At 40.6% G+C, this 16,907-nt stretch overlaps 1 protein-coding gene across 2 annotated transcripts; it reads left to right on the forward strand.

The window, feature by feature from the left end:
* Window positions 1–986: 986 nt before the first annotated feature.
* LOC122130722 (guanine nucleotide-binding protein G(olf) subunit alpha-like) lies at window positions 987–15,731 on the forward strand. 2 transcript variants are annotated; one of them, XM_042705448.1, is made up of 4 exons: window positions 987–2,099; window positions 12,185–12,257; window positions 13,370–13,424; window positions 13,613–15,731. In XM_042705448.1, exons 1-4 carry the CDS (start codon window positions 1,652–1,654, stop codon window positions 13,883–13,885), a joined length of 849 nt encoding a protein of 282 aa, XP_042561382.1. In that variant the 5' UTR covers window positions 987–1,651; the 3' UTR covers window positions 13,886–15,731. The 2 variants fall into 2 exon arrangements, with proteins under 2 accessions (XP_042561382.1, XP_042561383.1); XM_042705449.1 differs by lacking the exon at window positions 987–2,099 and adding an exon at window positions 10,781–11,947.
* Window positions 15,732–16,907: the final 1,176 nt, after the last annotated feature.

Consider the following 16,907-nt stretch of genomic DNA (forward strand, 5'->3'; position numbering starts at 1 on the left):
ACCACAAGACACACAGACAGATCCGAGTTTAAAATGCCTGTACTTCAGCATATAAAATACGGAACTCGACAGCGTTTAGTAGCCCTAAAAATCTATTTTTGTCCCGAGGCCCTGCCTCTTCCTTTCATCAACACACTTTGACACCAATTTGTTGTTATCTTGTTCGTGAGTATACTGTTAGAACAAGCTCCTCCCCACACCAATTCATGGTTACACAACAGCCAGTAAAAAAAATGTAAGTGAGTTGACAGAATGTTATCAATATCACCACTGACTAAAGTTCACCCGCAAGTCAAGCAATCTTCTCTTATCAATTGCTGGAGCTGTCAAACTGTAATAACTTGATATTGTACAGGGTGTCCTGATAGCATGCCAGTGCTATCAAAGCCAGTATCGTGTTGATCCAACGTATAATAAAAAAACATCGATGAACTCAGAGCTTTGACCACATGGTCCAAACTGATCGAATGAGGTGTATCATATGTAATTGTATATGCTGAGCTGTTTGTTGCCAGACACCTCTGTAATCTCCCAAAAGCTCATTTTATGGCTAAATCATGTTCTCCATCCTCTTCAAAGGATCCTTCATAACGAATGTATTACCAATTAATTAACTACTAATTTGTAGAGAGAAAAAAAGCAATAATCTAGTGTTTGATTTGGGCTTCCCTTTAGTGACTAGGCTATATAGGCTATAGATGTTGAGATTTTGAGAACTATCATACAAATATGATCTGAGAGGAAAACAGAGGTCATTAGGACTCCCTTCTGTTTCAACTGGATTCAATTGGACTTCAATTGGATTTTCAAATTTGCCTGTATAAACCAATTTAGAAAACTTTAAAAGAAACAAGCATACCATTGTATACTGTAGCCTACTTTGCTCGGACTATATGTCTGAAACATGTCCTTGATGGTTTGACCAGATTAGAACGTCATGAGCGTGATCTAGGTTCGACCACCAGTAGACCATTGGAATTACCTAGGAAGACCCAGCACGAACCTGCTGACGATGGTCTTTGCTACGTGACATGATGGCTCCCGTATTTGATTGGCTATTAAATATTTCGCGTGGGATACAGTCATCACACTGGGGGAGGTAAGGGGGGCGCGTCGATTTTAGCAGGTGGTAGTGTAGTAAAACGTAGGCTACCGACCATTCAGCCGCATTGATTTCCTTCGTGAGGCACCTCGCACGCACGCTCATTCACGATAACGTCCTGGTCTAATCTTTGGTCAATCAGCAAACTGTTCTCCTGTTGCAGTTGACGCGGCGCGCCTTCAGTCGCACGGCAGTTTCACTCACTACACAACCTGAAACGAAGACAGGGGATGCGATTTGTTTTAAGAGCGTTCGAGTTGCCTCTCGCTTTAATCTTGGATTTCCCTCAAGTGATTTGAACTGGGGCGGTAAAACGGGGTTCCCTCTCTATCGAATTAAGTACGGAGCAAGAAACGAAGGGGGAAAAGCAAAAATGGCACACATTTTGGCGAATGGACAGCCATGAAGAAATCAGGTGCCTTGAAATCACGGTGATCACCAGCTTGACGATGCCGCGATGAGTGAAGGTCAACTGCTTTTGCCAAATGATATAGAGCTGCATTTTGACTGGATTTGTGTTAATTGAGCATTACTGGGACTGAACACACCATGGGATTATGTTATAGCCTGCGTCCGAGTCTCTGGGGTGATCCCGGTGGTTCCATATCAGATTCCGACCAGCCAACCGATTCGTCCTTACCCCTCCGCGCCGGGTCTCCTATTCACGAGGACAGGGGAGAGGATACCAACGACATGGTGCCACCCCGCGAGTGTCTGTTTTGCCGTGGGAATTCCCGCAAGAATTCTGGTCGGGCTGTACGGCAGGGAGATATGACTGACAGTGTGCCAGTTCAGAATGGGAACGGAGGAGGGGATGACCATGGCGGGAGGCTTCTTTTGCAGAAGCACAGTCCTCACAAACGGAAAAACTTCGATAAACTATTAGCGATGGAAAAAGCGGCCGCGAAAGAGGCAAGGAAAATCAGTATACGCATAGACCGAGAACTCAAGGACCAGAAAAGGGATTACCGGCAAACATACCGACTTCTTTTACTGGGTATGTGTCGTTCCAGCACAGTGATTTGTGTCATTTTGTCCTGGCAGTGAATTTTCTAGCACGTTTATTACATTTCTAGCCTACGCTCATATTAACAAAGTGTTGATGACTAAAAAGGGTCGGTTTCAACTGTGATGGGTTTGCATTTTAATAGCATTTACTGCAGGACGTGAGTAAACTAGATGATACCACGGATCTTGCACATAGTCAGGGGTCTAGTTTCTGAACGAGGCTGTTTCATGAAAGTGGCACATGCCAGAGGTATCCTCGAGAGTAGCCCATGTTGCCATGCCTGTGATCATGTGACACCTCTCATTTTTGTGTGATGTCATGCCTTCAGATACCAATGTGGCCCAGTTAAAGGTCCTCATCATGTAAAATAGTATTGAAACTGTATGCATAGATGAACAGCGGTGAACCATTAACTGGATACAGTCTTTCCATCAGACTTACCAACAGTATTAGTATCAGGTACAGGAAATTCCTGTCAATGGCTGTTTACTGAAATTAACATGAGATGCCAGGCTTATTATGACCACCGCTGCACGCAGGCAGGCAGCCAGCCATACCTTTTTCTGCTTCTTCCACTTTTGTTCACCAATTTTATGGTCGATGATTTCATATACTTAGACTTAACCAATCCACATGAAACTTGGTATGCTTGTATCCCTCCATGTCTGATACTACAGTATGTAAGGTTTGTGTCCCTAGGTGTGTGTTGCCCTTTGAAGTGGGGTAGGGTCAAAGCACTTGAGCAATAGCTCGAAAACCATCTTGCCAGAAATTCGCACATTGGCTCTAGCTCATTACAATACATTTTTGGAGTGGTGCCTGCCAATGAACAATGGACAAAACAAAAATCTAGCACTTCACTAGCCAATATTGTATATTCTTATATTGAAATTTGACACCCTGCATCACTTCCACATTCTTAGGAAATACACCAAATTTCGTTCCTAAGGGCCGCTGCAACTGACACATTTCAGTATCTTAAGAATGGCTCAAGCTAAAATTGATTATATGTAGCTACATTTTCTCACCTCTCCCAAAGTTCTATTAGGCTTGCTCAACAAAATGGCGGCCAATCGGCCAATCAAAATTCAGCAGCCAATACATGCCAGTGTGAATGGCCAAGCTTACTGTAATTTTTGTAGGGTCATTCATAATAGCATTGAAAAAAACAACAAGCTACCACATGTTTTTCTCTGTTCCTCTGACAAAATTAACTTTGTCTTTAAATCTTTACATAATATTTACAGAATTTAAAGGGTCCTCTTTCACCTGCTGAAGCAGTGAAATCATTCAAACTTTTTCTATTTGGGGCAGTTTGCGCATTCTGCTTGGGCCCCGCTAATTGCTACCCCTGGCTATATTTAAACATATTATTATCATAGTGTATACCCCTGTCCTGTTATAATTGCTACCCCTGGCTATATTTAAACGTATTATTACGATAGTGTATACCCCTGTCCTGTTATAAATGTCTATAGTTGTAGGTGTATATGTAGCATTCTCCATTGTTTTCAAACATACTCTTGCCTTCTACTAATAATCCCACAAGAATACATATAAGCACAAGATTTCTTCTGTTATAAAGTCAGACTCATTCATACAAACATACATCATTACCAAGTTCAAAGCCCCTTCTAAACACACACACAGCCTATAGTGTAACATTTCACATGTTGGGAGGCAACTACGCTAAAGAACACTAAAACAATCATTGCCCATAATACCCAAACCAGGAACTAAACATCACATTAGCTCCTCGCCACAGTACAGTAGAGCGTGAAAATAGGAAGAAAAATCAATCTGACTAAAAATGGGAAAAAAGACTAAAATGAAAGGATGAGATTTAAGGAGGCGGCACACTGAACACATCCACCCAGTAATTCTCATATCTGTTTCCTTTGTCTTATGGTTCTATGATATCAGTATTAGTTAGTCATCTGTCTTATAGAGTGAAGACAGGAACTGAAGTATGCCTTGTCTGTTTTATTGTCTTACAGCCACTACCTCACTTTACAACCTTCTGGTTAATTTTTGTGTTTTATTGCAGAGGCCATTTGAACAGCGATGTGATAAAATGTAGTCATTGTTCTACAACTTTGATTGTAACTTATTACGTAATGGCCGTCTTGTATGACATTACCCAACAACATTTCAGTACACTGAAAACCACAGCAGCCTCAGCTCTGTAAAACTGAGCCACATACACTAGATCAGATGATACAGTACCTCGAGTATGGAAAATTATATTGGTGTTGATCCTAAAATTGTAACGTCCATGATGGTTACTTTACACTTCACACAGGTCTACTTAACATTTATGCTAGAAAATAGTTTTGAAAAAATGTGTAACTGAACTAAATTTGTGAAGAGCTTAGGCAGCTGGTACAATTCCACATTGAGTGACTGAGGACAGATTGCAGAGATTCACTATTAAAGCTATCAATAGCATTGATAAGACCTTCTTGCCTAGTAAATTGAAATTTGTCGTGCTTGTAGTTTGGGCTTTTCCCACGCATAAGGTGGCCTTTGACTGTGTATGAAGTTGCTATTTCAGAGAAATTTGAGAGAATCATGAATAATGCAGTTAGGAAATGGCTTGGGGTGCCACGAGTTCAAATGAGCTATGACAAGCCTGGAGAAGACTGTGTCATAGTCTAAGGGTCCAGCAGTGAAGAACACTGCTCCAACGGTGAAAACAGGGAAGAAGTGGAATCCACAAGAACAGGCGCATTACAATATCGGGATGTCATTGGGCAGGTACAGAGTGGGAGAGCAGGGTTTGGGCTAGGTGACGGTTGGAAAGCATGGAGTAAGGCCCCATTGCCCGTGAGGAGGCAGATGGTAACAAGAGGAGGAAACTAGATGAGCAGTAGCGGCTTCTCAAACATAGCAAGGGTAATGGATGAAACGGGTATATAGTTGAGAAGAGGAAGATCAGCTGAAGAGAACTGTGGGTTATGGATGCTAACTGCATTACATTCATTGTTGGAGCCACTTATGAGTAGATGGGGGGGGGTATACAAATGTCAAGGCATGTCAAACTAGGTGCCTTATCATGATATGAGCCCACTGAATCAAGACAAAACATTGATTACAATTTGACAGGACAGGTTATGCAGCTGCATTCCACCAGTGCCAAAGCATGACTTTTGTCCTAAAATAACATTCACTGTGGCAAATAGGTCACACTTTGGTCAACAGTCATACATGCACATATAGTATGTAGACAATGGAGAGAAAAAAACGATCGGAACAAAATGTAGGGACAACCGTCACCGTCATTTGCCATAATCTTTTATTGTTGCCAAGACTCTCTTACTTGCTGCACCTGTAAATGGGCAAATTTGTCTTTACCTACATTCCCAGGAAAGCACATGTCTGACACAGAGAAAATGCCCAGACTAGCTCATTAGCTCACTAGAACACACTGCATGGCTATCATTCTGGGTTGTGCTTTACAGCTGTCCACTCCATAGCAACCCGAAGTGCCAAACAGCACAGTATATAGCACACGCTCACGCTAAGGTCTGGTGAGGGTCAATGGAACTGCAGTATGCCCCAGAAACTGTCTGCAGGGTTGCCAACTCTCTGGGCTGTCTTTGCATTAGACAAAGTGCCCTATCTGAAATCAGTGTGAGTTGAACTGCCGTTAATAGGAAAAATCATGGCATGAAAACAGGAGACTTTCTGAAATTGCATGTGAAACTGAGTCTGAAGGCAAAGGCATTTGAGTTGGCAACCTGGCATGGTGTCTATTGTTTATCAGTGACTCAGTTATTGAGAACTTTATTTTTGCTACACGTTTAACAAACAAAACATAATAACATAAACATAATCCACCAACATAATTTAAGAAGTTATATCAAACATCATGGCAACACACACTCTCTGTTATTACACCGAAGGTAATTTAAGACAAAATTATTCAAATTGTGACTACAGTCTCTCTGGATTATTTAGCCTTGGTGGCACTCAATGAACTCACATTGGAATGCCTTTTAGCTGATGACCTCTTGTATAACATTTTTTCCTGCATGCAGTATTTCAGCATTCCTGAGCCTCTCTTATCTCATGCAGCAGTCATATCCATCATAGCAGAATGTTCTGAGTGAGCGAATGATGTCTGTGTCAGTGACTCACATGATCCCATTAGAATGATGTTGATATGTCATGGTAATCTTTATACATTTACAGCGAACTCGCCATGGAGCGTTTTCATGATTTGTTGACTTTGTTATCTATTTGTAATCTAATATGTCACAAACCTTGATGAACACCACTTCTGTAGGTGCTGCCCTCTGACACAAAAATCCCATCAATTCTCAAATTAGCAAACCAGTAACAGAGGAAAAGTTAAGAAAAATAGTAGCATTGAGCCCTGTATTTGTTATCATCTACTTCAAATGCAGCATGACACATGGAGGTTGCTGTCTGTGATGGAAATATGTGTTTTTCTCGATTAGATTAGCTCATAAATCGTATTTTTATCTCTCTCAGGAAATTATTTTACTGTTTTTTTTTTCAATTCATGGATGCATCTGGATAGCTATAAATGACACAGGCAGGTGTGGATCAGTCACTTGTTCCACGAAAGAGGAGGAAGGATGTCTGTGTGTGTATGTGTGTGTCTGTGTGTGGGTGTGTGTGTGTGTGTGTGTGTGTGTTTGCGTGCGTGTGTGTGTGCACATGTGTATGTCTGGGAAGAGTGACTCACTCTTGTTTTATGTGACAACACACTGTGGCACAGAGAAGAGCCCAACTCTTAGGGAGAACGCCTCCCACAGCTGTCCTAGCTGAAACACTGGCAGATACAGATATTTGTGAGTAATGTAGTTCACTTTTATCATTGGCTGCCACATTAGTACTGATAACCAGCGGAGTGGGCATTTTACATAGTATATTGAGTGTCAATACTGAGGTATCAAAATATGTAAATATATATATATATATATATATATATATATATATACAATCTGATCCTCTTAGTATGTGTTTGATTAAGTCTGTGCTCAGTTTTCCCAGATTTGTTTTTAACTGAATCTATTCTATTTGTACAGCATTTTAGTCAGGATCCAGGAGGACATATGAATAGGACAAGACAATGACCGTTACGGTCAGATCAATACATCGAACAAAGCCCCTCAAAATACTGTAGTGGAAGTCTACAGTATTTCTTTGGCAGGTTTTAAATGTTAAGGTTTACAGAAGCCCTGAAAGGACACAATATAGAGCTGATACATAGACACCATATAGAAATACTTGGATTTTGTCACAAAACTATTCTTACAATATAATTCCACATTCTGTCTGTTCCCACTCTGAATTAAATGAATTTGTCAAAATAAAAATAGTTCCCAATGTTTTTCGTTAGAGCACTGTTGTGCACTCTCACAGCATGGGAGACTGGAAGGCATTAGGTCATCTTATTTCCCTTTTACACAACTTTGGGAGTGGGGCAGATGTGTGTTGACCCTTTGTATAAAAGGGTCATCCCAGGTTAGGTCACACACACACACACATATACACACACACGCACACACACACACATGTGACCTCACAGGTGCAGGGTACCAGATTGCCTTTTGGCAGAGAGACTCTTGGCAGATATGGCAGAGCTGAGTTTGTTTTCAGTGATCCTATGAAATATTATCTGTGATTTGGAGGCCAGCTGTATTTTAATGCAGGGTGGGGGAGTGGGGGGGGGCTTGTATTTTGAAACAGTGACCCACTCTAGCCTCTCCCCTGCTGATGCGTACACACACACACAAACACACACACACACACAGACGAATGCATACATACACACGCACACACAGATAGACAAACACATATGACATACATTCACAAATGTAATCACAAACATGTACATAGTCTTATACACACATGCAGACCAGTACATACTCTCTAATTGTAATGTTTATAAACGGACAACAAATGTAAACACACACACACAGATACAACAAAAACACATATGCAACACACGTAAACATAAAACACACACACAACACCTGTAAACTTTCTCACACACACTCACGGATATTCCCATTCTGTTTTCTGTGTCCAAACAAAATCCTCACTCTTGCTTTCTAAATCGGTCCTGGCTGTCCTGTGGAAACTGGCCTCTAACACGCCTGCAGGGTAGAAGTTCATGTGACCCAAAACAAAAACAAAGGGATTAAAGGCCAAGAATGTGCTTTAAAGGAGCGTAGGGCAACAGGCCAAGTCTGGGACTGCATATTTATTTGACACAAACTATTATCCAATGAGAGAATTAGTCATGTCAGACAAATGCCGTTTACTAGCAAATCAAGGTACAACTTAGAGACCAGTGGTTTGTGTACATTTTCATAAAGTTTTATCTAATTTTAATTTAATGTATTTGCTCATGTTATGCTTGACCTCTCTCAGTTGGATTTCTTGCGTAGGTGGCAGTGAAATTATTCTCCAGATGTATTTTGTTTCTTTTTCACCTGAAAGTAACTGCAGCCAGTTTTGCGTCTTAATCTGTAACCATCTATTTTGCATTCACTCACAACAGAAAGTATGCGCACAAATGAGGCCAAGCAGGAAACCTGTTCCCTGGCCTCTGATATGAACTGGGCTGTACATTAACTCTTCTGTCTAACACTGCCAAGTCTGTCCCTCATAAACACAAGGGGACACAATGTCCTTACAATACCTTCAATTATACTTGTATTCCTCCAAATGTTCCCTGGAAAGATGTAACACCCTTTAATGTGTGGTCACAGTGCCTTTAATTTGGGAAACATGGTCCCTATGTATCTCTATTGTGTTGGATTTCTCTCTTTTGCTAAGTAGAGGCCAACTCCTGAATCTTCGCTGAATCCATGAACAAATCTACTGAATATGCTCTCAAAAAAAATGAAATAAGATCTTCTGTTTAGTATTGCAAGTCAGAAGACATCAACATAAAATTCGATATCAAATATAAACCATACTCTGGTGTTTTGCTCTTCGATTCGGAAAGAAGCCCATTCTCCAGACAGAACTTCCATCCAGTTCTTTTAACCACATATTTACATATCTCATCCTCAGCATAAGAAGCTAATTGCTAATAAGCAACTGCTTTCTGCTGTAAATGCAAATGTAAAATAGCCATCAAATTCATACATTGCAAGAGTGCTTGAGGTCTGTGTCTTGGCCAGAGTTGGCAGTGATCTGGTGAAGACTCCCTGGATCTGTGTGGGATCTCGGTCAGATGTGTTAATGTGACGTGTGGGAAATATGTGCCCTCTTGTGTAAACTGGGAATGACTTTCAGGCCAAGCCACTGTATATCTTAATTCAAATTAACAGTTTAAAATGAACCAATTAACAGAGGTGGTATCAAAATAAACAAAGATGGCGTAATGAGGATTTTTATATGAAGAGAATGGCATTGTTTCTGTACAAAGAGGGCACTGACTGAAAAGTGGAATGTTGGTCAGATATTTCTTCAGGTCATCTCCAGTACTGGTCTGGTTGAATTCTACTTTTGGGCGTCTCAGAAAAATAGTCGGGTTAGGGTTTGCGTTGGGATTTTGATTATGATTAGGACAATGACTTGGGGTAGTATTTGCAACTGTCTTAAATAATGCAAAATCAATGCATTACCCCAACCAAATATGAAAGGAAAATTATGAGTGTAATGTATATTAAATGTAGGCTGCATCATTCAGAGCAATTTCAATTCTCAATGTGAAAATGCTCATCAAAGTCATACATGTAGCCTAATAAATGTTAATAGTTTTTGTTTAATTTTATTTAAATGGCTGCTGACAAACTGTATTTTACCGCCGCTCTTACTTGCATTCTCCACAAGAGGGAGACAGGCGCATTGCAACTGATCCCAGGCTTCTCTGCCTCACCTTGAACACTACCTCCTCCCAGCCAGCAGTCTAGTTACAGACAGTTAAGAGAGGCCACAGAAAACCCATCCATCATTTGCATCCTCTGGGGCCAGAACCTGTTGTTTGACATCTTAAAAGCGACTTTGCATCTCCTTTCCATATTCGTGTGCGGGAAAATCTTTCCATTGTCCCAAATGATGGCAACTTCTCTTCTGTGTGGCAGATAGCGATCATGTTCAAACTCTGAGGGACTTGGACTGTTCCAGTGGCTTTTGTTTATTTGTTTGTTGATCTTTACATGGATGACACAACAGTGATAAGGTTATATTTTAAGCATCAAAATATAGCTAAGGTAGTTATTTGTAGAGAAGTATGTGACATTGTGAGATGTTGACTTTCTCTGTAAAAATATTCTATGGCATCTTAATATTCTCAGTAGACATTCTACCCTTTTTAATTTAGTGCTATTATTTATTGTCAATCTGGTGAAATATACTTTGTTATACTCACACAGTCACACGGGGAAAAAATCAGGTCTATATTCAAAGAATGCTTGTAGGCCTATTTAGTGTTATTACAGATGATACTGAATTAGCTGTTCTCCTCAGCCTAGCTGTGCTGTAGCCACTGGTATGCAAACTTGGGAACTCATTTGCATGTAGTCCACCATATTTGCAATGTACCAGTTTTATGAAGGCTGAGCTGTGGCCAGTGCCTAGGATACTTCCAACCCCCCCACTGAGTCTCTCTCTCTCTCTTTCTCTCTCTTTCTCTCTCTCTCTCTCATACACACACACACACACACACACACACACACACATTTTTATCTACTGTAGTCATTTGTTGCCCTGCCTTACATAGGTATAACTAATCAGACAGACTCTAGATTGACTTTGTTGGACATTTCCACCATTATATTCACATTTCATATCAAATGAGTTTGAATACCTGAAGTACGTATTATAGCCATAACATGCCATGCACTTGGAATTCATTTATTGCAGAGGCCTTTGGACATGTATGGCTGAAAAAAAAAAAAAATGCCCTACAGCTAGTGTCCCAGGTTATCATCGTGTAACTCTATATGAGGGAAGTGATCTTTGAAGATTATATTTAGGCTAACTTCTGATAGCCTACCTCTTTTATACATTCTCTTTTATATCTGTCATTTTAAAAAAAATAAACAAAGACTTATTTCTTCATTTGATATTTCTGTTCTATCTACAATCTTTAATATTTCTCGTATTATGATTTTGGTGAGGTAACTGACCTGCCTGCTGTGGCATGAGTTGTAGCGCGCTGTCGTATTATTTTCTCTCACCTAGACTACGTTATTTCGTCCTGTGGATAGGTCTGGCTACTTTTTTGGCAACCCAAAGCAGGTAACAGACCTAACAGCCGTCTCTTTGGCTGAACATTTTCAGAAGGGCAGGTGCTGACAGCACGAAGTGAGAGGTGTTCCTCTTTCAAATCGGTGTTACTTCCTGGTGTCACAGAGAGAGGCAGTGTTGAGTTTAACAGACAGAATTGCTAACAGCATTTTAGAGAGAAAAATACTGAGAGAGAAGCAGGAGCGAGCGTTGGCTGGGTTCCAGAAACAGCCGATTTGTTCTTATTTATGTTGTTAGCCAAATGTATATTTTTATTCTATTTATAATGCTTATATTTATTGGATTCGAGTGAACCGTTTGGCTTCGGTTTGTTAAAGGATTATAGCGAAACCCTTTTTTCACAGCGACGGAAAAGTGGCGCACGGATTTTTCGCCCCATTTGTTCGCCTTTTTATATAGAAAGTAGGAATTACTGTTACTGTTTTATACGCCGGGTGCGAGCAGAGGCCAACGGAAGATGGGGTGTTTGGGCAACAGCAAGACTGAAGACCAACGCATCGACGAAAAGGCTCAGCGAGAAGCGAATAAAAAAATCGAGAAACAGTTGCAAAAAGAAAGACAAGCCTATAAAGCCACGCATCGGCTACTTTTATTAGGTAAGGTCCGGAAGATGGTTTTTGATAAAGACGTCGGTTATCGGCTGTTTTCAGTTTCGTCCTCTGCCCACATATGTTGACAGGTCTCGCCTGCTCTATGTAGATGGATGGTTTAATTGCCACCGACTCGCACGCATTTTGTCAATCGCCTGTTATAAGCCCTCTGCGAAGTGTCAGCGACATGTATTTCTGTACAAGGAAGCAGTGTCATATTTTTGTTTTATTTTATTTTCTAAGGAGCTGGAGAGTCCGGAAAGAGCACGATTGTCAAGCAGATGCGGATCCTTCACGTCAATGGCTTTAATGCAGAGTAAGTGGCCAGATATGTTCTCTCTCTCTCTGTAAGCTCTGTATTTCTAGTAGCAGATCATTTCCGCAGTCTTTGCTTGTGACATTAGCTATATGCTTAACAGTCTACCAGTCTTTCTTCTTTTGTAACAGAATGTAAACGTCTTCGTTTCTGACTCTATTTTCCCTCAGCTAATGTTAGCACTGCAGATACATAAGGCCCGTATTGGAAGAACAGCATGGCGACAAGCTTGCTATGTCCAGCTGATTTCTAAAAGCTGTCAGCGAGATAAAGACGTCATTATCGGCGTGTGCTTTGACAGAGATTCCCTTTGAATATCTCTTATTTTATTATGACCCAAATAGCATTTCTGCACTGTTTTGCTTCAAAATAATGACCAATGTATGGTGTGGTTGTTTCAAGTTGTTTTGTGTGCAGAGGTCGAGGTGGAAAGTAGGTGTCTTGGTCTGTTGTATTTAAAAATATTTCGGCTCATTAAATGTAGTATTTTATGTAGATATAAGGCTTAATATATATTGGGCTAAGTTATTGAGTTCCGCCTATTTGAGGATGCAATGTATTCACAGCATTGCATGCTCTCACACCTAATACAAAGACAAACTTTTTATACAACAAATTAGGTTATACAGGTTGTGGATACTATTGGCGTACAGCTTTCTTGGCAATTGATGTTATAATCATTTTGTTTTATTTAATGTAAGTGTTAAGTTTTTTTGTATCATAGATAGAGTTTAAGATTTGTATGCAGTGGTATCAATATGATTTATTTATAGTTATGGTTAATAGTTAAATCCTATTTATTTTATGATGGTGGCCTTGGATTTTCAGCTATGTTGACATTTAATTGCCATATTGTTTTCTATTATGTAATTTAATAGTGATACATATCTGAACACCTTTTATAGAACAGACCTTTAAACTGTCTGTACTCTCACCTACTTACAAATGTACACACACACACACACACACACACACACACACACACACACACACACACACACACAGAGATATGCTAAATAATCAGAATATTTACTGGCATTGTGTTATATGGAAGAAACAGATAGAATAATGGGTATGATATCACTAATTTTGTGTCGACATTTTATTCTCAGAGAAAAGAAACAAAAAATCTTGGATATTCGAAAAAATGTGAAAGATGCCATAGTGGTAAGTCATTGTCAGCAGTGTTATAACTGACATGTGTCCCTCAACATGTTACATGATATTGTTTACTTTTTACCCCCAATGAGATCGTACCCAGCAATCCTTCTGCACTGATTAGATTGGCTTATACACAGGTTTATCCCATATTTATCCAGATTAATGTCTGTGTTTTCATTTGATCCGCTTTCCAGACGATAGTTTCAGCGATGAGCACGTTAATTCCTCCGGTTCCACTTGGCAATGCAGCCAACCAGCCCCGGATCGACTACATCAAAAGCATAGCGCCTCTCTCGGACTTCGACTATACGGAGGTAAGGATTGGCATGGCTGAGCCAGCTGGCCATTTGTTGTGGAAAATATTGTTTTATTCTGGGCCACGCCACCCAGCAGTGTCCATGTTTGAGATGGGAGAATGTGATCCGGGTAATGACTTTAATGTGGCCTGCTCACATTGCTTTTGCTGATGGTAGATGTTGAGGTTTCGTGATGCAGAGGTGGTCTATCAGGGCCTTCGGGGTGTTCTCTGAATACCCTACTAGATTGGATACATCGATGGATGCCTCAAATTAAGAAAATCAACTTTATTACTTCTTATTTTATAGTTCTAATTCTATTTTTAACATCTTACATAAACTGTTTGAATAAACTGTGGTGGCTAACAGTGACACCTGATGGTTGATGATAACATAGCAGTGTCTCATTGGTCTCACTCAGCACAGGGGTTTCTATAAAGGGCGAGGTACACTTCTGTGGCCACAGCTTTGTCCAATATGGAGACAGACGGTCCCAAGTATACTCGTTTTTGTGCTGTTGCGGATACGCGGATACGGAAAAGCTGAACTTATTGTACTGAGCGCATGCAAACTACTGCACGCTCAGTTTCACACATGCGCAGTCAATGGAGATGGATTAGAGACGGCAATGGGAACTGATTTTGTTAGTGGTTTAAGTTTATCGATTACTCAGAGAAATTTGATTGGGAAGCTTGAAATTGTTAAATGAGAGAGTTGAACAAGTTTTCAACATTCAACTCCGTGAAGGGGTCATGAAATAGCATTGGCTACTGCAATTTGAGCTGTCTCACCAAAGCTGCCAACGAACATAAGTGTTCAGAAAGGCACATTATTGCTTTCATTCATTTACAAACCTTTTATAGCAGTGTGGACTTTCAGACACTGGCTATATATACTACAAGTACACAATCCATTGGGTCTTGTGATGCAGCCAAGTACAGTTACAACTTAGTTTGATCATATTTTAAATGCATTTTGTTGCGACTATGCGGCCATCACATCAGTGAATGAGCACAGAGCTTTAATATAGCTCTGCTACTTAGCTAAATGCTAGTAGCTTACTTGCTACCACTTCCTGGGGTGTCATATTAGCCAAATATAATCCATGGTTCTTTCTATTTTTTTTTTTTTTTTTTAGGTTTTATATCTATTTACCACAGATGAATTCCAGTTCATACTACCTTGTGGCATGCATAATCATCTTTGACCTTATAAGAGCCAGCAGTTTTTTATGTTATATGTTTGTTGTAGGACCATAACCAAATTATCCTGTAGGCCTAATAGAAGGGCAGAATTTGTTTTAATGGAAAATTTTCATAGAAGTTGTGTTTACAATGCAGTAGGCTGCAAAATATTTAGTATTTAGACATTTAGGTCTACTACTGCGTAATCTGCTTCGAAAAAGAAGACAGACATTTTATGTAATTTGAGGGTTAGGGTTAGATTTAAAAGATTTAAAGGGAAAATAGATTTAAAATATGATTGCTTGTGTTTATGAATAAAAAACTTTGAGGACAAGATGCATCGGGATGCATCAAGAATCGTTTTATAATCAAACCGTTACCCTTTAAATTGAATGATGAGACCAGTGAAGATTCACACCTTTAGTTGTCTGTAGTCAGAAATAGTGCTGTTGTTACTCTAAAAACTAGATGCCACTGCTTGAACGCAGTAATCATATGCCTGTCTGATTCCCTTGCTTTGAGAAAGAATGGAAGCCTTACCCAAGAGCTCTGAGATCAACCCTTTGCTCTACCTTCAACATTATACTCTTAAGTGCAGAATACCAGGGCCTCGCAAATGGAGGCATGTGACCTCAGCTTCACAGACTGTGCCTGATAGCATATAGTGTGCTAACTTTAACACCAGTGCTTTGTGTTGCTAATCTGAGTTTGGGAAAGGAAGCAAGGAAAAAGGAAAGAAAGGGGAGATAAGTAGGGGAAACTTAAACTTGGACTATGTGTGTGAAATAAAATGCTGGTCCCAGCACTGGATAGGTGTTTCAGTTACAGTTGCAGGGGATAGGTAGAAACCACAGCTGGCTTTATGTCTCTTGGCCGTCGTGTGGTTTGACGTTTTTTCTGTTGTTTTCTGCCTCCTGCGAAGCATCAGTGTGCTAAGGAAACGTGTGGGGCTGTTTTTTATTTTTGTTCCCCTCCCTCTTCGGCGGTCACGTTATGTCTCATCTTATTAGATTGTTTGCACATACATGCAGCTCTTTTAAAGATGTTCCACGGTTTATTTGGCCTGATTACACTCCAGGTACAGTAAAGCAGAGATGCTTTAAGTGTATAGCTAGGAGTGTTTTGTTTTGGGGGATGGGGGGCGGAGGGGTGGGGTCGGGGGGGGTCGGTGGGAGGGTTGTCTTGTTTGTCATGCTTGAAGCCGGAACTGCTCTAAGTGATCCTGCAGGGAGATTTCGCCACATCTGTCAGACGGAGCTTCAGTGGCGTTCCTAGAAGGACTCCGAAGTAATTGATTTGCTTGTCTTGTGGAGTGTGGGCTCGTTTGGATCAAAGCCTTTTCTCTTGGCCTCCCAGAGAAGAGAAGAGAAGAGAAGAGAGCGGCCCATCGTCTGTGTCGTAGTGGGTCAGAGATGCTCAGACAAGGCTGAGGCTTGTTACTCGCCGTGGAGTTACGAAAGAGCTTAACAGTTGCTTCTTTTTGTGCTAAAATAGCCCGTATCCCGGTAACCTGTGCTGCAGGGAAATGAATGAGTTCAGTGCAAGGGTCGCTGCGTGTGTGTGTGTGTGTGTGTGTGTGTGTGTGTGTGTGAGTGTGTGTGTGTGTGTGTGTGTATTTGCGCATAGTGTTTGTGTGTGTGCTGGTACTGTTATCTAATGCAATCTATCCTCCATGAAATGAGTGAAGTCTATCCTCATTGGAAACAAAACTATAGGCCATGCTGAGATGGAAAGTATTCAGCCGATCAGAAAAACGTTGAAATTATGAGCATCACATACAGATTTGAAAACGAGATGACTGAACCTCTATGGCCCAAACATGACGTTTTAAACATGCTCGTAGTGTAGTCTAGCTCTAACAGTACCCACAGAGTGTGTGAGTGGAAAAGACTTATGGGGCCATAAACACTTCACTTCCCATGTTAACTGTCGTACAGGTAATACAGAAGAAGGGAAGGCCGTTCTGTTTGAGTGGTGTACAGAAGTAATTTAGCTTCAGTAATTATGAA

This window comes from Clupea harengus, unplaced genomic scaffold (assembly GCF_900700415.2).
Source record: "Clupea harengus unplaced genomic scaffold, Ch_v2.0.2, whole genome shotgun sequence".
NCBI classification, from domain to species: Eukaryota; Metazoa; Chordata; class Actinopteri; order Clupeiformes; family Clupeidae; genus Clupea; species Clupea harengus.

Excerpts from the sequence above, each read along its gene's own strand:
- LOC122130722 (XM_042705448.1), top strand. The coding sequence starts at position 1,652 with ATGGGATTATGTTATAGCCTGCGTCCGAGTCTCTGGGGTGATCCCGGT. Across the intron at positions 12,258-13,369 it reads GTCAATGGCTTTAATGCAGA|AGAAAAGAAACAAAAAATCT; the intron begins GTAAGTGGCCAG and ends TTTTATTCTCAG. Across the intron at positions 13,425-13,612 it reads ATGTGAAAGATGCCATAGTG|ACGATAGTTTCAGCGATGAG; the intron begins GTAAGTCATTGT and ends TCCGCTTTCCAG.